This window comes from Toxotes jaculatrix, chromosome 23, assembly GCF_017976425.1.
Source record: "Toxotes jaculatrix isolate fToxJac2 chromosome 23, fToxJac2.pri, whole genome shotgun sequence".
Classification (NCBI taxonomy): domain Eukaryota; kingdom Metazoa; phylum Chordata; class Actinopteri; family Toxotidae; genus Toxotes; species Toxotes jaculatrix.
In genome coordinates this window covers 7,664,555-7,686,485 of record NC_054416.1, presented here as the reverse complement: position 1 = coordinate 7,686,485, position 21,931 = coordinate 7,664,555, and the positions used below count along the sequence as shown (strand labels likewise).

At 40.8% G+C, this 21,931-nt stretch overlaps 1 protein-coding gene across 1 annotated transcript in view; it reads left to right on the top strand.

Moving 5' to 3' along the window:
• The window catches only part of LOC121176663 (adhesion G protein-coupled receptor L3-like), a 210,133-nt gene that overhangs the window by 86,835 nt on the left and 101,367 nt on the right, over nt 1–21,931 (top strand). Inside the window, exon 4 of the mRNA XM_041030692.1 lies at nt 5,257–5,470. Within this exon, the coding sequence (XP_040886626.1) occupies nt 5,257–5,470 (214 nt within the window). The remainder of the gene's footprint in view (nt 1–5,256; nt 5,471–21,931) is intronic.

The window sequence follows — 21,931 nt, the reverse complement described above, 5'->3', positions numbered from 1 at the left end:
GGGCAGTTTGACTGACAGTTTTAAACTCGCATTCGCATGTTGCTGCCCCGCAAAAAAACACCATCAGTCTTTCCCCTCTGCTGGAATTTGCAAGTGCACGGTGTCTTGGCAATTAATGTGTTCAAATGTGTGTCAGTGAATGCAAGTAGAGGCAAAACAAATGGCTTGTTCATTCGCCGTGTTGAATGGATATCTGGGTCCTGTCACAATGAGTAATGCTAATTGTGCTTAGCAGCATCATTGGTCAAAGTGTCATAAGCCGTCAAGACGATTTGAGAAGTTTGTCACGATCGTTCCCGTGGTCGGCTCATGAATTCATCATTACAGAGGTGTTGTCTGTCATCCACCTGCACGTTTAAAAAAAATGTTTTATTTAGGCTCATTTTTAAAGCCGTGAAACTTTTTCAAAAGTTGGCCGACCACCATGGCAATGTAAGGAAGAGTGATTGCACCAATTCCAAGTCTCAAATTCTTCTCATACAGCACAAACATTGTTTTATTGATGCTGTTCTCTTAAACACTCGATCTGTGGAGTTCTTTGACAGTTCAGTTCCTGGATAATTTTGCACTCCGTGTAAAAGCCTTTGAGATTTCGCTTGCCTTAGGCCATATGTAAACGTAATTTACTTGGGAGAACAATTTGCCTGAACTGTTTCTCACTTCAAGATAAATAATCCCTCATGAATTATTGAAGACGCTATACTTTTTTTCCAAGTCGCAATTCAGAAGATATCTCCCCCTCGTTGCAAAGTGACTTATTTTATTTTTTCCTCCCCAGAAAATGTCATTTGTTGCAAACTAGGAAGTGGGTGTGACAGGCTCCCATTGGTCTAATCAAATAACGGTATCCAGATTCATGTGCTAATTAATCACTAGCTCTGGGGGCCGTACCCATCCAGCGAATCTCAGTAGAAAAAGAGACATTTAATCTGTTGAATCAGCTCCCTTGCCTTCGCCTCCTCTCTCTTCCATCTATCTTACATTAATTCAGTGAAGTCGGAGTTCATTTGAATGCAGCCCCCCCACACACACACACAAAGTTTTAAGTTTCTATCATCTCCTACAAAAACGGAGCTTCCTTTTTAAAGAATAAAATATTGTACCCTCGTAGATTAATCACCAAAGCATTTTTTTCTTCTTTACTAGGAACATATTTGGCACTTAGCCAGACTCTGCCTATAATTGCAGAGAGCGTTATTATTTATTGGTAAATTATCTGCTGTGTGTCAGCTTATGCACTTCAGTCGAAGCCTGAAAATGATATAAAAACCCTGTTTGTCTTGTTGAGAGCTGTCACATGTCCTCGACATCTGTTTATCCAAGTAATGGTGGCTCATTTGGTCAGGCTCATTGTAATTGTGTGTGGTGGTTGACCTTAACTCGTTCTCCCCGACACATTTTCTTGGGAGATGAAATGAAATACAAGGCCCCCAAGGCCCCTGTTTTGTTACTAATGATGACTTTTAAATGTCATTGTTACTCTGCTCTATCTGCACTTCAATGCCTGCTGGTTCGGAGGAGGTAATGGGTCTGAGCTCCGTGTCAGTGACCCAAGAATATGCTCGGCTTTTAAAACAGCAAAATTTCTCCCCTCTTGCTCAGGATTACTATTAACAAACCCACAATCAAAACTCCAAAGCATTGCACCCTCAGAGTGATTTTTAAAAGCTCTGCGGGGGAGCGACATTTTCCAAATGACCATTTTTCTCTCTGACCTTTCTGCTGCCCTTTTTGGTGAGTAATTGCATTTTTTGAAATATTCATTTGTGAATTATGTCATTTGCCAGCATCATGATTAAAAACAGTGCTCTGCAGTGTGAAAATAATGGACGTATCCAGCGTGACCCTTACAGCTTGCTTTCCCCAAACTACTACTTTTTCTTTTTTTTTTTTCCTTTCCATATTCAGCAGTGCACTTGTCAGAAGAATTATCCAGGGAGAATCTGCAGTGGAGAAAAAAAGAGATACGCAGTGCATATAAATACTCCTCTAAAGTATTAGTTGGAGAGGAAGGAAGCGAGATGAAGTGAATAGAACACGGGAACTTAGATAAGAGGATGGACTTTCAATAAGAGTGTTTCGATTTTCGATAGCTCCGTCGATGATGTGTGCAGGTAGACAGCGATACGTGCGAGTGGGGCAGGACGCTGGCTCTGGCACCCGCGGAATATGAGCCCTATCAATCAGCCGCCTCTGGGCACAAATGTAATTACACTACAGTTGTTGACTAGCTGGGTAATCCGAGACATCGCTGGCATGCATTTTCTTGCTTACATTAGGGGATTGCTGGTGCCCATGTTGACGCCGTTGTGCTTGCTACTCTCTGATGTTTTTTTAATGCCTATTTTGGGGGCGCTGGCAGGAATTGAGCCCCTGTCACTACAGGGTTACAAAGCTTAAGGGGATTAATCTAAGCTTTTTGAATTTGTAAGATCAAATTAATCAATTTTAGCATAGACAGTTGTTTTAAAGATCCCATTTAATAGGGCTTTTGGTGCTTTTTTTTTCCTACACTTTGGGTGGCAGCTCCCCCTCCCCCCAAAAAAGCAACACAAAAGCATGAGAATCAAAAAACAAAGCCAAGATTGGTCTTTTTCATTCAGAGTCAATTACTCTTTTGTCATTCATTGAAGAGCACCTGCCTAAGTCAACTTATGTTATTCCTTTTCTCTGCTGTTGTCAACTTCAAAGAAGTTTGGTGCGATCCAGACCAGTACTTTTCAGGGGGCGGAATAAATCTTTCCATTAAGAGGCAGATAATTGATGGCTTTCCAACAAATTGAGTACAATTATTCCAATCTGTGATGATTCAATGGCAAGTGCGCTTTACTGTGTTGGGGTTTGAATGATTTATGAGATAAAATGAAATGACACGATGATGAGGGGCTTCTTTTGTTGTTTCACCTCATTCTGTGGCTTTGTGTTTCCCCTTATGGTTTTTTTTTTTTTTTTCAGGTAAGGATTAGAAGGCAGAGATTGTATAACCGCATGAAAATTCTGTGTAATTACCACCAGTGTCACCTGTACAGATGCGAAAGACAACTTTCTATAGTTTCACCTGTGAAACTACATGTGAATTTTTGGTTTTTTAACAAAAAAGCACTTGAATATTGCAAATGGATGTTTTCACACATATTGCCTCAGGGATGTGTAAGATCTTTCACCTCAAATTACTGAAAACCACACGTTTCTGTTTCACGTGAATTTATCAGATGAGAAGTTTTCCGCGTGTACTAAATTCCTCTGTGCTTTTTTTTTTTATAAGGATATAAATTGTCTAGCTCTACGTGCAGGAAGTTCTTTTATTTGTTTCTATTTATGTATACTGTCATTTTTAATGTACCCTTCAATTCACACCCTCATACAAAAAGCAGTCACTGTCATTGTGAGCCTGCACTCTGTGTGTAGTTTTATTCCAAACAGACTAAGTTGAGTCGACATTGTTGCACCTCATAGTCTTTAGATAATTTAACCATGAGTGCCAAGTCTGGATAAAGCAAGAGAAGAAAGTTAAATGCAACTTCTGTTGGAAATGAATCATTATTACAGCTTCAAGAGGAAACACAAGCAATTTTTTCCATCCTCTCAGTGACGACCATGTCATACAATCTAACAGGATGGCAGAGAAAAAAAGTAATGGCATAAAAGTACAGACTTGACCAAGGCGCATTTCAGACAGAGCAATTTATCACTGAAGCATTTTCCATTTCTGCTAAAATGCCCTTACCCTAAAATGTGCAGATGGAATGAAATGATAGATGTCATGAATGGTTTTCAAATCTATTTGTAATATGGATGACAAAATAATTTTCACTGACGGTCCACTTACTTGATTTCTTTTTGGAGATTTCACCTGCATATCATGGACTTTATCAGCGAACAGAGCTGCCTAAGGTTTCAGCATGCTGGGAAATGTCAGTGACGTGTTAACGAATTGTCATTCCATTAAGGTGTGGCTGAAAACTCAGAGGAAAGGTAGTCAGTAGACCTTAAGTTTAGATTTAGTCACAGACACTGATCCTCTTTGCTGCTCACATATTTATGTTACTTATTGTGATAGTTGTAAAAAGGAAGCTATGTTTTACTTTATTTTTAAAAAAAATATTAGTTTTTATTTCACAAGGTAACTGTGATAATTAATCATGATATTGATTTCAGGTGACATGGCCTGGCTTTATTTTCACATGTGGAAACGCTCTCTCTCTCTCTCTCTTTTTTTCTTTCTCTCAGTCTATCTGTCGTCCCTGATGAATGTCTGTGCTGCATGTCGTCTGGCAGTGGCTCTTGGAGCTCAGACACTTGTCTGAAAGGATGTTTATAAAAATCTATAACTGCCACAGTCCTCCTACAGTCACTCAGGCCAATGTTTACGTATCTCGCTCATTTTTTATTCTCGCTATAAACACAGTGCTCCTCCAGTCTGTTGTGCACGTGCCTGCCGGTGCTCGAGTTTGAGCCTCCGCAGACGTGCGTGGGCGTGCGTGCGTGCGCCTGTGTCAAGGAGAGGGAAAACAGCAACCTCCAGACCTCCGCCCCTCGGTCCCACTAGCCCTCCTGGCCATTTTGGCTCTGCAGTAAACAGCAGATTTTTGCCAAACAGACTCTCAGCTTTGGCTTGTGGCAACAAGCACCTTTTGACCCTCTGCGTCCGGCCCATGTGTAGCTTAACTGAAGTGCGCTGTGTCACCTTAAAATACAATGAATGAAGCAGCTTTTATGATTTATAGATTTTAGTCTGGAGGGAAATTGTAACAGTTTACACGCGACACACTCTGCTGTGGTTTCTTTGTCTCTGTGTTTCTGTCTGCTTCTAATTTCTCTGCCCATGTAATGAATGTTTATTTTCACACATCCAAATGCAAACACCATGTCTATTTCCTTATGTTTGATATGTGTCAATCTCTCACTCTCTCTTTCCACAACTCCTGGCCTCTCGAAGGCCCCTGTGGTATTGCTCATCCTCCCACTCCAAACAACCGGCATCCTGTCCGCCCACACTCTCAAGACCAGGGTGGACAACCTCTTCTCATATGTCTCAGTGTCAGACCTTTTGATTGCAGGTCCTCCCATCTGTTGTTCTGTTTTTCTTCAGGAAAATGCAGAATTTTTTTTCAGGTCCGAGCCACCTCCAGCTCCAGGATGAAGTTGTTTCCACATTTTAGTGCTGAAATCCTTGAACCAAAGTAGAAAGGGAATGAATCCAAATAATTAATACTTACACTATGTTTGGGTTTTTTTTTGTTTTTGCCTTTGCAGCCTTCAGTCGAGCACCCATCCCCATGGCAGTGGTGAGGAGGGAGCTGTCGTGCGAGAGTTACCCAATCGAGCTTCGCTGCCCGGGCACCGACGTCATCATGATCGAAAGCGCCAACTACGGTCGCACCGATGACAAGATCTGTGACGCAGACCCAGCACAGATGGAGAACACAAGGTGTTACCTGCCAGATGCATACAAGATCATGTCACAAAGGTAAGGATATATGTGTACTTAAATAAACTGTACATCAAGAGTCCAAACACAACTTACAGTATGTTTTCTGAAGTATACAAAGTAGATGTTTCACCTTAAATATTGCAATAACAGCTCTTTCCTGTTTACTATCAATGGTGACACTAAATGAGAGTTATAGTTATTATAAAAGGAGCTGTTTGGCTCCCATTCAGCATAATGAAATATGAATATTTGCATGCATGAATATGTACATAAATGTACAAAATTTGCTTTATGCTGCAAAGTAATTGACTCAAGACGCTGTGTTTGTTTAAAAAAAAAAAGAAAACATAATCAGCAAGTCTTTAGTCAGTGAGAGTCGCTGTAATTCACACCTGAGGTCTGCTGAAGCGAAATTAAATGCACTTCTCCTCGAGACATGTTTTTCTTTATGAAATAACTATTGATCTTACTCACTTCCCAGAAGATGGAAACATGATGGCTTTGCGGAGAACATGTATTTAAATTTTCAAAATACAGAAATCACAGTATCTCAATGCTTCGTCTTGTGCCATTACTATGAGGACTGGAGATTTGTTAGTAGAAGTAGAAAAAATATCTTTGTATTTATAAAGTCACTTGTGGTTTTAGAAAATAAATACAAAAGCATTCATCTGAGCTTTTGTATTTATCAGTGCTCATTTGAAATAATAAGAATAGATCATCAGTTATTTGTCAAAAGAAAAATGTGCTAGTTGAGCTTTGCTGCCAGATGTGAGCTGTGTTTTCAGAGTTATGACCCTGTTGTGCAGAAACCGGGCCGTGGAGACCTATTTGTCAAGGTTGACGAACTGTAGTCTTACTATGCTTTGGCTTTTGCTGTGTAATTGATTGCTGAGATTAGGGTAATATATACACAAGTTTGGGGATTTTCACCAAGCTGTCTGGATTCAAGAAAATGTGTAGCTCAAGGCGAGGGTGGAGTGAAGATATGTAAAGTCCATCTTAGGTCTTTTGTTGACTTATTGCAGCACTTACAGCAAAATGAAGACCCCTCTTGTGGATATCATTCTAAGTGTGCTTTCTCTTGCCTTTGAGGTCAGAATACCCTTGAGTACTGAGAAGGAATGGACTTTATCTAAATTGCTACTCGGCCTTAACGTTTGTCTACCTCTTTTTATGTCCAAAGCTTAACATATGTTCACTTCTTTTTTATTTCCAAAGCTTTAGTTCTGCATTGGACTTTCAGAATACAAATGGATCTTTGGGCTTTATCACACAATTGCTCTTGGCTTTTTGGTTTGGTACCATAGAGTTCAGATAATCAGCTGTGTGAAAAGCAGCTGATGGTAAAAAGAGGTAGTTTGAAACATGTTGTCAGATAATTGATGCACCCTGTAGCTCCCTTGTTCTCCAGCCGCCCACTCAGACTAAAAATCCCTGCAGGAATGAATCAATGGGTCTGCTTCTGTCAAGAACACAAGACTAACATAAAGTGCCAGGGAAAGACACGTCTTTTTAGCATCTTGTTGCTACCGGGGCTTTTCACTGATGCTAAAAGGTAGCTGCAACCCGATTCAGAGCCAGAACACTTTGTCTTGGGAGAGGAAGTTACTAAGTGGATGGAAGGTGTGGGCAGTATGAATTGAGAATGGGTGGGGGAGGGAGGGTGCCAGGATGGAGTGAGAGGACTCAATGATATTTATGACTGTAGCAACACAGCTACACATCAGCATGCAGGGGTTAGCACAACAAATGAACGCCACCCCCGACTATTCCATTGTCGAGCTGTCAAAGCAGTTGCTAGGGAGCCTACCTGCGGCTAAGCTCATTAGGGTTAAAAAGAAAATGAGAACAAAAAAGAAACAAGCAATTTGAAGAGAGAAAGTCTTAAAAGACTTGTCATAAGGCAGAGGTTAAAGCCAGGGCACAAAGAAGTGACTTGAAATGTTTGGTGTTTAGATGCATGATAAACATACATCAGTGATGAGAGAATCAGTGTCACATGTTAATGTATGTCTGTGTTAATTTACAGTGTTGCTTCCTCTTTTTAAATTACAGTGGAATCGCTTTGATCAGATTTAAAGTCTGTACACCCCCAAGATTTTGTAATTATTAAATTTATCCCACACAGAAACTTGTTTTTTTATTCAGCATCTTGTCTGCTTTATAATCTGCAATGAGTCGATATCAGCAGTGATGCAACTGCGCTCTTTCATTAATATTTTAGCTGGTTTTTCCTTTCTAATCTCAAACTTTCCCATCTCCTTTCTCCCCCTCTATTCATCATGCAGTATGTTTACATGCACGCTATAACTCAATCACTGGAAACAGCCCAGACAATATGAATTATGTGATTAAAGCATTTACATAATTTGCAGTAACCTGATTTACCCAATAACTGTGGTTTCCATGAGTTGTTTGATTACTCGGCTGTCTCGAAGGATGCTGTAGGGTATAGAAGACAAAAGGAACACAGAAAAAGGATGAACCTTATTTATGTCTGTTTTTTTTTTTTGTATGTTGAATTTGCATAAATATTCCACCAATGCTAGCCATGGTACAGTTTGGCATTATAGCCTAAAACAACACAAAAAATTGGCACAAACATTCAGTTGGACTCAAGGATGAGCTGATTTGAATTCATATGCTAATTATGGTGAAATACACCTTTTATTAAATTCCTTCAAAGTCTTCACGACATATATCATGTCTCATAATGACATGATATATGTCATTATGGCTGAGACATACAACTTAATTCTAGATTCATCCGAACATACAGTATAACAAACATTTTTGATAAGAACTCCAACTTTTTTTTAGAAGAATTAAGAAAAAAATATGCACTAAATAAGACACTAAAGTCTCATCGTTGCCCTCTGGTGGACAAATTATTTAATGGCGAGACTGTTTCTGAATTATGTCAAACATATCCTTGTCATTTCTGTAGCTAGAATTAACCAATACCATCAGTCCAGCGGATTTACAGGTCAGGCTCTAATAGAGACACTGATTTGTATCTTCTTTACTTTGTAGTTAGTTAGTGGTAAATGTTTGTCAGCCGTCAGACTTTATCTGAAGTGGTTGTTTTCAAATTTCAGTAAGCCAACGTGATGCAATCTGTGCGGCATTTTGCAATTCCAAATGATGTTTGATATGATGAATGGGACTCAATCAAGTTGTACTTGTGGTCCTCAGGAACAGCAGGGATCAACACTCTCACAGCAGGGTGGTGACGAGACCAGCCGGCAAACGTGTTCTGACAATTTGACTTGGCTATAAACAACTTCCCACTGTAAGAAAGTCAAAGCTGTGCCCCAAATCCATACCACATACATACATTCTAAAAATGAGACAAAATTAAGTGGACTCAAAAATGGTTAAAGTATGCGTACTAAAAGTCACAGCAGACAGTTCAAAGAATGGTGACTAATCTAATCTAATTTCAGCCGTAATTTAACAAAAGTACACGGGTTAAAGTGTAGTAATCTCAGCAATACCTTAATCCGGTTAAAATCTAATTAGCATGCTTGTGAATGCACTGATAGTATTTTCCTCTTGTGGGACTCTACCCTTTTTTTTTTTTTCCTCTTGCTTGTGTACCACCTGCCTCTCCTGCGGGCACCAGTTAAGTCGTGGTGACTGGCAAGTGTGGTAGTTAGCATTCACATCCCGTCTGAAGATGAGCCAAGCTGCTGCCGGCTTAGTCTGTGTGCCAGGCTCGCATCCATCACCAGCAAATGCCCAGCCATGTCACCGGCTCTCGCGAGCTGTCAATACACATTTAGGCAGCTCAAAGCCCCTGCTCCCCCAGCCACTAAGGGCGCTCCATTGATATTCAGCTATCAAACCCAAGCGCTTCCTGTTCCAGTTTAGCCCACTTTAAAGGGACTACACTGGGCTACTTCTGCAAGGTGTTTGGTTCCATTGCCGTCTTTTAAGCGAGAGCTTATAGCACCCTGTATGTGAGTGATAGCACGCCACAGAGCTTGTGAATGCTGTAATGCATCTCAAAATGAAGGTTGTCTTGCACCATGCTGTGACAGGGTGAAATGAATGGGTCTCTTTCATTAGCTGTTCCTCCCTTTGTGCTGTGAACATCATGGCTGTGCAGAATCCACAGCCTCTGTATCAACATGTCACCTATAGGTGGTGCCAGGTTACAAGCTAGATAGAGGCTAATGGTGCTGTAATTGAAACATGCGACCAAAGATTAATTTCTCCCAATTTGAGCCCATTTGCATAGTACACACATACTCCAGTCGGTGCTTTTTGCTCTTCCCTTGTGGGATATTTTTGGAGCGTATTGTTTGGGAGCTGAGGCGTCTGTTGAATCTGCCTCCCTCCAACACATGCACAGATCTAGTGCCACTTCCCACTGTGTGAAATCGCTGGAGAGGCCGGAAACTTGTGCTATCAAACAACAGTGACCCTTTTCTCATCAGAGCCCCAGTGTCTCTCTCCTGCCTTTTTTGTGTTCCCCTTTTCCTTTCCCCAAGGCGGTGTGGCCTTCACGGCCAGTAATTACAGGCTATATCAAAGCTATATATCACCTTATATCGCAGGAGACCTCAGCAGGCACCTTAAGGGACAGCTGATAGCATTGTGGCAGGCTTGTGCATGACCCCTGAAGGAGAAAAGCAGGTCAGGAAGGAGCAAACCGCACCCTACCCAACACATACATATCCAAACACACACACACACATTCTTGTCCCTATCTGTCTGGATTCTCCTCTTTGTCATTTGAATCACTTTAATTTTGTTTCTCTGGTCTCTCAGGGATTCTTCACACCTCTGTGCCATCAAACTTGTCATTTCGATGAACAAAGAAGAACAAAACATATTTTTGTCTTCCAGCATTTTGTGTTCATGCTCATGACACTAATGATGAAGGTTAATAGACATAACAGCTTGATGCGTCTCTTGAGAACTATAAAACTGAATGAATGCAACCTGTGATTTGAACCCGATGGCCTTGTGTCGGTTGACATTTGACAACCTTTCTGTTAATGACATTTATGCAGAAAACAAATGTGTCCAGGCCATTCTTCACTTCACCACACTTAGGCTGGAATGCATGAGACAAATGACTCTACTCCTGTTGGACGGAAACATGTGCTGACGGAGGGACAAGAATGATTGAGGGATAAGGAGGGAAAAGCAGATGGGAGGATCCTTTCTCCTTTGCAGATGATCTTTCCCATACGTTCCAGTTCTCATTATCCTTGGCTTTTGACCTTATTTCAGAGTTGAAGGATTTGATGAGATATTTGTTTGAGCAGGGGAGTAGGATTAACGGAAGAATCCCCTTTGGTGCTTTGCCCATCTCCATTTAAATCCCCTCATCTCAAGCAGGATGTTAGGGGCGTAGGTTCTTCGGGAAGAAAAGATAAAAATCTGGGGTCCATGAATTGCCCTGTTGCTTAAAAAAAAAAAAAAAAAAAAAAGGTAAATGGAGGGGAGGTTATGCTTTTAGTAGCAATTAATTTCCCTATTCCCTTCATGCAACAAATCTAGATGTGTGATTCAAGCTAACTGCTACTGATAGACAGTGTACAATATGCAAAACAAAAACATGGTACTTGTAATTCCAAACAGCTTAAAGCACAAGCACATGTCTACCTGTCCTCACTTGCCCTCAGCTCTGAGGGTGGCTAGGTGCATATGAGAGCGCGACCATCTGCTTCATTCTCTCCCACATATCCCTAGTTTTGCTTTTGTTTTTAGCATTAAGTGCTTAAATGTGGTTCAGATACACAGTATTAACTTGGCATGTTTTAAGTAGATGATACATCCAAGAAAATATCATGAAAGCTTTGATCATAGTGTACAGACAGGATATCACAGTGTGTGTGTGTTTTTTTTTCAGTATGTCACCATAAAAAGTCATCTGGCTGCTTGCATATACTTAATTGTGATAAAATAATGGTAGCTGTTGATTGTTAGATATCATTAACGACCAACATAAATGATAACATTAGAGAATTTAAAGTTGCACTGGTTAGTTTACTCAACACAAGCAGTATAACTGTCTACTGTTCTGAAGGCTGCTGTTCAAAGTTTGAAAAAAACAAAAACAAAGCAGAGATAACTGATGAAATCACTGAGACATCACAGTGTTATCGTAGCTTGGGCTGAAAAAAAAATGGATGTGTGGAGTTTGAAAGAAGTGAGTAAATAGGGAGCAGGAGACGTATCTAATGAAGGATTTTATCAGGTAGCATCATGGGAAATGTAGGATCCGGCATTTTTGGTCCTTGATCCAAATCAAAGTCATGATAACTGGGCACTTGTGGCCACTCTCCCAGTCAAAGTTTATGGAAGTGCTCAATTGTTAGTCTTTTTTCTTTGTTCTTTGTTCTGAATCCATTAAATTAAGCTGGAAAACATGCATATTCATGTAGTAGCCTTAAAATTTTAATATAGTCTTTAATATCAGCAAATAGACAGCTGCCGTTGACATTAAGAGAGAGCTTATCATGCTGAGCAGATGTGAGAGTAATACCATCATTGTTCATGCATGACCCCTAAAGCCCAACCGCAAGAGGCCTCTCTTGTTTAAAGTGGAGGTTTGCATAAACATTTAACCCCCCCCCAAAAAAAAATGAGATGTCAGTTGAATTAATGCATGACTTTAATGCTGGAAGTGCAAATATCACACAGGTGCTGCTTTATATTAAAGCTTCTATTAGGCAGATTGTAATAAAAGGAGCTCTGTAGTCCTTAATTATGTGGAATGATCCAGTACTGCTGCTACTTTTGGGGATTTGATTCCTACTGGGCCACCCAAACTAGAAATAGAAAGTATATTCATGGACTTAACAGCATATATTAGATTATATTGAGTGCATATTTTGCATAAATCACTCAGCAGAGTTTCTGCGAGGTCCTGACTACAGGCTTTTTCTACGAGCTTCTCTCTGTTTATGCAGGAGTCATTGGTTTGTCTTGCTTACTCTTTGGTTGGAGGCTGTTTTTCCATGATACAATTATGTGTTGAGCACCTGACAATTACAGAACAAAAACATGACCGATGAGCGCAGCAGGGGACAACTGCCTGTTGTAATAGTATGAACAAATAGAGAATGGTGGGTGGTTTTGCAGTCAGCGTTAATATGCAAAAGGATATTAATAATAGCTCTGACAGAAAGAGAAGACAAAGACTCCCTTTTTCTATAAAGCAAACATGCAAAGTAATAAACACATTTTGAAGTTCTTTGGATTACTGTAGGAATTTAAACCGCCTTTCCATCTGTGCATGTTTTCCTCCTGCCCTTGCGTAACCCTCTTTTCATAAAGACTTTCTAAATCAAAGAGGTTTATTTCATCCACACTCTATTCTTTTCCTGCATTAGATGACATCACCTGACATTCATTATCCTGTCTCATTTTTCAGCCCCTTCCTGCCTCCAACCTTACTCCAATCCTCTTTGATAAGAACCTGCCTCATTTCATTTTGGCCAATTAGTTGCTGTAAATTTCAAGCTGGGCTGCCTATCCAGTCAGCCCGGGTCTCCAGACGTGACCATACAAGACTCTGTGGTGATTAGACGGAAAAGGAATCCTGGGGTGGCAAATGGGAAATGTTTAAAGACATCTCCCCATACGAAGCGGATTGGTATCTCTCAGGAGATACTGATAAAAGAGGAGCGGATTGACTCCAACCAAGCCAGTGGTTTGAATCAACCGTAACGGTGTCCATTTTTGGATTCTGAGCTGAATGCCCCATAGGCTTTACTATGCCCCTGCAAGTTGAGCGCTTTGCCAAAGAATCCAGAAGTTTGGGAGTTTTCAGAAATGTTTTTATTCTTGCCACCCCCCGCCCCCCTTCATATTACCCTCAGGAAGCCTGGAACTGGTTGTAGGATCTTTTGGTGTCATTAATAGCCTTCACAGTGGTGGCTCACTAAACATGGGGTTTTATAATGTGTTAAAAAATGGAAGTGGGAGGCCTCAGTCCATTTGTCAGCTAGGGGAGTGAGTTTCACTTGGATGAGTCCAAACAGTAAAGAAAGGGCTAATTCAGACAGGAGCAGGTGGTTAGTCAGAGTGCAGGGAGCAGGCTAGGCTTTTTCCTTCCCTCTATCTGATATTTGCCCTTCTCTGCACTGCGCTCCATAGTCTTTCATCCTTGTTCTTCTAGTTTTCTGCTCCTTCCTTTTTTAATTGGCAGGTGGGAGTATCCAACATACACATTTGATGTCTACTGCTCTGTCTCTTCCTTCTGCCCCGAAGCACTGGATTAATTTTTTTTCCCTCCAACATAGAGGGGGCATGCAACTTCTACTGACCTTTAATAACTTTGCTGGCTATTCATCATCTCTCCCCCAAGATAAAAACAACATTCTTTCATGCTGATTCATGGTTCATATTTGGAATGAGATCCAAAATGTCTTGTGGCTCTTTCATCCCCTCAGTCTGCCACTTTGCCATAAAAACTACTTTTACTCTGATTGGCGATTAACATCTGCAGTTGAGAAGATGTAGTATTTTAATTGAGAGTCTGACTGGAGGAAGAAATGTTGTTAGCTTTAGGGACAGTTAACTGAACTGAGTAGATGGTTCTGTTAATGTATGCAATGTATTACCTTTTCACAACACTCTCATCCATCGGCATTTCGGTTGTCTGGGCAGCTAGCATGTCAAAGAAGGTGGGAGAAAAGGTGCCGTGCTGTTCAGGCTGTATGCAGAGTAAGTGAGGAGTTGTTGTTTGGTGAACTCAGTTGAAAATTTGGTGATTGAATGGAAATGCATTGCAATTACAGAATATTGCTGAATTTTATCAAAAAAAAGAATCAAATTGTTGAATTTTGGTAAGATAATTAATAAGATTAATTGTTGAGTCTTAGCATCATGTGAAAACTTCATTTAGTCAGACACCATCATCTTGGTATTCTCCCTAGTTAAACATTCCAAGCCATTAGCTTTTCAGAGATAGCTCCTAAGGAACGCAGTTCAGAGTAACAACTCAAGTCAATTTATAAGTTCTCTCTTTTCTCCACATCACTGAATCATGCCAGGCCTGTTTGTTCCCGCTAGTCTTCTCTCTCTATCCTCATCTAAATCTCCTGGGTTGCCATGGGCAACAGCTGTGTGAGTTATGACCCTCCTTTCAACTTTTCTGGCTGAAAAACTAGCGTTGAAATTAATTTTAATAGTTGTTGAAATGCCTTATAAATTGCAGTATAATGTTATGCAGCAGTATTATGATTATAATAGTTTTGATTAAATGTGATAGGGGTGAGCATGCAGTTCATCTTTTGAAAAAAAAAATTCACAACTCTCTCTGTATAGTCATGTAAACAGGATTATAATGAGGAATTGTCAGTTTATGCATTCATATAAACAGCTTAAACAAACTGCTGCAGTCTCAGTTTTGGCAGGGGTGGCCTTACCGTTGCATATAAAAGTAATTATCTCTAATTGAATCCAACCTTATTAATCACTTAAGTGAAACAAAGGCAAACATCAAAATAATGTAATACATAATTCATTTGATTTTACTACAGAGTCAGTGTATAACAGAGGATCACGGTCTTGCCAAATAAAACTTTCAGTATCTTTACAAACACAAAGGTACATCACCTGCCTTTGGCGCTATGTGTTCACACCTCTCCACTCTGAATCTCCCAGACAACAAAATTATTAACCCACCACACTTTGCTCTCTGTTGCGGGAGCCATTTTTGTCAAGCATCACTGTGTTTGGCAGAGCTCTTTAAAATGTAAATGGCTTCAGGATCCTCCTCCCAGCCAGTGGAACGAAGGTCGTACTCTTCTGGGCTTTTGTGAACAGGTGTTTATCTTAGGTATGGGAGTTTTTAAAAATGTTGTATCCTTTTAAATGTCAGTTCCCCAGCAGAAATGGGTTGAGCCCCCCAGTGTTAATCGTGCATGTCTTGTGTGAAAGTATCTATTAGATCTTGTTTTTGCATGCAGTGACCTTCAATAATTCATGACATCTAAAATAACTTTGATAAATCATGTTTAACAAGCCATGTTTTCCTTTGACTGGGTTTGGTTTTTGTAGTTTTCAAGGTTTTGATTAGTCTTTATCATTTGGTGCTGCTGCTGGGACATGAAGTCATTTCTAAGCACCGTGCAGCTTTCTGTAACTCTTCCAAGAGTCAAACTTCTGTTTGGTCCCATGACAACAGGGCACGGCTTTCTTGTTTTTCGCCTCTGTTGTACGACTCGCAGCATTTGTCATGGATATTTAAAATGTGTGATTGCTCTGTGTGATTGTGTGTCTATGTGAAGGGTGATGTTTGTCATCTGTCTTGGCTGGCAATGAACATTGCTTGAAAATGACTCATCTTTGAGAGTTAAGGCTGTGATGAGGTACTGTGGTCCCGCTGAAACGATGGATGGCTCAAACTGCCTGGCTCAGAAACCCTCCAGTCTTTGCTCAGCCCAGCATTACAAGGCACTTTCTACCTCTCCTAATCCTGCTATCTTCCCCTCTCTTTGTCTCTTTCCCTGTCTTCTCAATTACTGTTTGACTTTGAATCCCTTCTGCCCTCCTTAGCACTCCTCATCTACGGTCTCCCTTCTATTTCACTTTAATGTTTCTCTTTTTCTGTGTGTCTTTGTCGTCTCACCCTTTTTCTAATGGGCTCGTGCTCGGCATGAGTGAGTAGCCACGATCCAAATTCTCTGGGTGCTGTGCTTACGAGGGCAACGAAACCGGGCTCTATGTTCACGCCACTTGCCCTCTAACCTTGGCGAGACAAAATCAAGGGAGCGAGACAGGGAGCGGTTTCACCTCATTTCCGTTGTGACTCTCTGATGGCTGCTCACGGTTAGCACCTCACAAAGCACCTGTTTTATTAGCCTTGGTAGATTCTTGGTAGATATGAGTTCTGCTTTGAAACTCTCTGCTTTATGCTTTGAAACGCAACAAACTTTAAATCTTAATCGATGAAAATGGTGCAATTATCACTCTGTTTGATCTTTGGTGATGGAGCCCACCTGCGCGGTTAATATTATGTATCAATCTTGAAGCTGAAAAACTGATGACACTCTCGCAATCAATGTTTCATAGCACAGTTGCATAATTCACTTTGATCTAGCCCAATCAGTTGAATATTCATAGAGTTTGTACCACTTGAATTCTATACATACACAGAAATCCATATGGAAAGATTCAGCAGTAGACTTTTGTTGTATTAAGTTGTACATGACTTTCAGTGCATTTAGAGTTCATGACAATAGATGGATTTAATTAGGCATCACTTGTCACTTAAGTGACTGACATGATTTTAAATTGTTCTGAAAATCACAGCCAGGCTAAGTGGTCATTTGTCACCAATGACATCTTCATTTAATGGCATTTAGAGACATTTTTGACCTTTCACTTAATTGTAACCTTTGTCGCTGCTGTAAAAGGACTGGACTTCTCATTTGTCTGTGCTTACCACATTCTACTTACTACCCGAGTTGTTTTTAAATATTTGGGCCAAGTTCTAGTCAGGCCTCAAGTCTTGTAATTCAAGCCTTTTTGTTTACAAACCTGAGTTAATAGTGTTATTGCACATAGCCGAGACCAAGTCTGTGACTTGTTGATGGAAATATTTGAGGGATGCAGCTATGCAATACTATGCTGTGATCTGTCTCACCCCCTAATTCTTTTTAATGTTGACCTTACCAATTTTGAACTTGTGGTGTGTTTGTCCTCAAGTCTAGTCAAGTCTTTAAGGAGTCAAGTCCCAAATAAGTAAAGTCACAAAGCAGTCAAGTCCAAGTGAAGTCTGACTTGAGTCCTATTTTTTTGTCTTTGTTTATGAAAATGCAGAATTCTCAGAAATGTCAGAACGCTTTGTTAACAGCGATCTTTGATGTTGAAAATAAATATCTTCTCTACGCCAGCATTTCTCAACCTTTTCTGACCTGGGAGCTTGTTTTTGTGTTTAAAATTTATTCTTGACCTTGGAAACAGCAGTTGACAAAGCTATCTCACATCAAGGTTCATTCAGGAACTGTTCTGGAGCTTTTGATCATTTTGAAATCTAAGTCTTTCTAGCCTTATTGCCTTCTGTGTATGATAATCTTCCACAAGGCCATCTGCAAGTGAGGTGACCCTGTGTTGGCTTCGAGTGCCAAAATATAAAAATTGTGCAGTAAACTGTTCTGTGAAAGATGTGTCTTTCATCGACCCCGACTGATTGTCCCACCACCTCAGCCCACCTCGCACTCATATTCAGTGGCACGCACGTTCCTTTTCGAGGGTTTTGTCTGTGTCTAGAGTGGCCTCTCCTGCTGGCTCCATACTTGGTTGTGAAAGCTAATTATGCCAGGCTATTTTCTGACCAGGGAGCATGTCAATATTTCACAGTGGGAGAGCTCTCACTCGCCCCGCGCTGCATTCTCATTCATGAGCCTTAATTCCATCAATGGCCTCCTCAGCCACTGGACCGTGGTTGTTCGTTAGTATGGTGTGATCTTTAAGGAAAGTGCTTTTCGCTGCCACAGAGAAATGTTAGACCATAAAGAAATGCAACTTGCAGTGCCGCCCACTCACCATTTGCTTTAGAACATGTTTGAAAGTGCCGCATATAAAGCAAGAGAAGACCTTTTGTAGGTGCTGACATGGACATAATGTTGTCATGTACATGCTCGTTGGGGTGGGTGGGGTACGGATGGTGGGAGCTGAATGGCTGTGGTGGAGGTTGTGAAGCTCTTGTTAGCAACAAATTGATGTCTGACAACATGGATCGGGGCAAATTTAGCCTAAGCAAATGGCTGATTGATAATTCTGCTCATTTTTTTTTTTCTTTTTTTTGTCAAGTGACTACGTGACATCTGTTTTATCAGGTAATTCCTTTTGAGAATAAGTTTTATTTTGAAAGGAGACCTTTGTAGCTGAATTTTTCAAATTTGAATTATTTGTTGCATTGTGACACTATTCTGTACTCACATGTGGATACAATGAGCCAGGAACAAAGAAAAAAAGAAGCAATTCCAAACTTTTAGTTAAATAGTAGACTTCCCTCAATGCACTTTTTTGACTCTAGAACAACCAAGGATGGTTAAAGAATTTCAAACTGTAACTGTAATCTATCTGTGCCATCGGGGCCGTGACAAAGGCGAGGTTGAGGAGAGGAAGTGAGACAGAGACTGTTTTTCAGTTGGAGAATGACAGAGAGGGATGCGGCGGAGATAAAAGATGCTTCATCTGCTCTCTATTCCCATTTTGCCTTCTGAAACTGTTGCCATACAATCAGGTTTCTCATGTCACCTTGAAAATCTGATGGAATTTATTTTACGTCAACTAGTTGCTGATACTGTCGCTTACAATGCCGTTCCCTTGCAACTTGGACATCTGTTGGGGTTTGATTAGTTACGGGATCAGAATTTAAATTCATCTTTTCAGGGACATCAAACTTTACAGAGTTGTCTTATGGGCTGCTGTTGTTGGTCATGGTCTATAAATTTAAATATGAATGTTAAAGGTTTTCTTAAAAGCTGATAGCTCGTTATCTTTTCCAACTTTTACCTGCCTTTGCAGTCTCATTGTGCTGTAGTTTTTCTCGAGCAATTTCAAGAAGGTACCCCAATTGCTTCCTTTGCAGTTACACCTTAGGCCTTTCTCATGATGCAAGTTCAAGCCAATCACTTGCTGTAAGTTTATTTAATAAAAGATGCTAAAAATGATGGAAGTGTTGATTCCGATCGGGAAATGAGCTTGCTGCGGGAGTATGAAACAATAAAATTCAACAAGGTAAAAGACATAAGAATATGAACACACAGCTAGAATATAAAAATCAAACAAGCTAATAAAAGCAGCATAATTGGTGAGCAAAAGCAATTTAAGCTTAAATATAATTCATAAGTAAATACAAGAAAAACATTTTAACACTGTATGTGGGTAAAAACTGATTGTGCATCAAATATAATTGTATTACTGATGTAATTGATTGTCTACTTGTAAAGACGTCACTCTGAGCTCCTTTGTGTTTTTGGGTCCCCGTAGACATGGTGGCTCCATTTTTCCCCACACACAATCGATTGGTGAGGAGCTCGTCTGTTTGTGCGCATTTATCCATGTACAAGAACAGTTCCTTTGGTCTGCAGCACGAGGAAACCATGGCAACAGAGCTCGGTTTGAACCTGAGATGTCTTTGTGAGAAACAGTGAGGTTTAGGTCCATCGTTGGCTTCCTTACCCACTAATCCTGCTTTGTGAGACGGGCCTTAGGTCATTATAGACACCAGAAATGATGGAATTAGGTGAGGGTAACACTTTTTATGTTCCGTACAACAGCAGAGCAACTCCAGAAAAGTGCCATTTTGCAAGTGCTCAAGTGTTTTGCAATAAATGTGCGACAAACAGACAAATATAGATGCATACCATAGTTGGGAGACAAGTCGGGTAGAAACAAACAGAGAGGACGAGATGCTCTAGCCTTTTTCCTCCAGAATGAGACTCAAGAGACCTGTTGGTATGGAAAAGAAGTTAAAAGACACCTAAATGTCTTGGCTTCCCGTGACAAATTCAGTTGGACAGTGGTGCTGCATGGGATGAAATGCAAGAAACTCCTTGTCACCTCTACCAGCATAGGAAAGGGCCAGAACTATATCAGTCTTTGTACTTCTTGTTCTGTCCTTGTTCACCTCGCCTGCACTCCTGGTCTGTCAAAGGAAAGCTCTACATAAATGTGAAACTGTCACACTGAGCGTTCGTGAAATAAGACTCCTGAGTTAAAGCTTTAGAGGAATATGTTATTAAAGAAAAAAGCCTGGTATGTTTCCATATTTTTAAAACAATGATCTATAGAAGATTATTTACTCATTAGTTATGTCTCAAGCAAAAAAGCCGTACAAATGCTGGCTCCAGCTTGTCTGACGTAAAGTTTTGCTACTTTTACCTTCAATTTTTTATCTTATATCTTCAAATTCTCAAGTTGTATTTTGCCACTCCATCAGTATAACTGGTACATCATGTTATGAATTAGACCCTCTGTGCCTTCATGGCCCAGTAAATTACTTTCCTCTCAGACTTAAGTTGTGACTGACAGTACCTTGGGCATATTGACACTGAGGAGACAGGAGAGTTCAGTCAAGCCCAAGCTTTTAATCCCAACCATGCTTCCTTCAGGACAATTCCTTAAGACCCGTGGTGATTTCCCGCATGCCAATGCAGGCCTGGACCCTTGCCGAGCTATCGACGCCTGACCCCTCCTGTATCGAACACTAAGGTTACTCATAACCCCTGCTCGTCTTTCATTATTGAGATGTGAATGAGGAAGGTCAGGGGGTGGCTCTCATCGATCGGTGCACACAGGAATATTTGATTGTCGCTCAGGCGTCTCTGCCAAGGCACTCTTCTTTATGGCAACAAAGGTGGCCATTTTGAATGTACAAAAAGGCAGAGCGTGTACAGTAAACGTGGAGTTTTGAAATGGCTGTTTAAAAACCTGCAGGGTCATGCTCAGTCTCTTTCTTTTAGTTCTTTTACTTCAAGGATTACAAAGCAGCAGCTCTACAGAGAAATGTGTTTATTGCTAGAAACTGTGGCTTGTTTAAACAGAGTGGTTTGTTATTAGAGGCACCTGTTTGCCACTTTGTCATATGAGGTAATTAGCAGCTAAAAACCCTCCTAGAAGCGAAGCGCCATGGCTGACCGTTAGAGAAGCAATGCAGTTTTAGTCTTTGAAAAAGGACTTTGAAGAAGGAAAGTGCTGGAAGCACATACTGGCCCAAGTCGGACATTGGAAGTTACCATGGTGACAGCGACTAGAAATGAAAAATCTGTGCTTAAAGGCAGCCTTGGTGTGTGTGTGTGTGTGTGCTTGGGAAAGTGAGAGAGATGGCGGGTGGGGGTGGGGTGGGGTGGGGGGTGGATCAGTGATACAGTGTGCTTATTGATTTGTGTGTAGATTATAAATACAGTGAATGGAGTGCTATTCTGTTTGAGTGCTGGTGTGAGTAGTTTTGTATTCTTTTTGCAGACAAACATAAGATTTTTTTTCCAATTTTCCAAAATAGAGATTGAATGAGGTTCCAAAGAAAGGATTAGAATCTTTTTGTCGTTGCTGTGCATTGCATGCAGCCGCATAAGCTCCCTAAAGCACTCCTTTGACTCGAACCAGCAGCAGACGTCGCTCTTTGTGTGTAACAAACAGGACTTGATGCCTTGAAAAGTCAAGCCAGTGGCATTTCTGCCTCTCTGTTTTTTTATTCCCCATCCGTCCGTCTGAAGGCCAGCACAGCAGTGGCACCACTGGGTATCTGGCCGAAGAATCTGGCGCTTGCAGAGATGCTCTTGAGATGGGCTCAGAATCTCAGCAGGAACAGTTCAGAAGGCTAACCTTGGTCAGCAATTCAATGGGGCCTGTCACTGGAATATTTCAGGATGGATTCCTTCATGCTATAGAGAGAGCGTATTGAGTGTGCGGATGCATGTCAGTGTCTGTATGCATCCTAGTCTGCTTGCAGAGATGCTAGTGCTCACACATACACTATTTCAATTTAGCCACTGATGCACATACATGTGCACA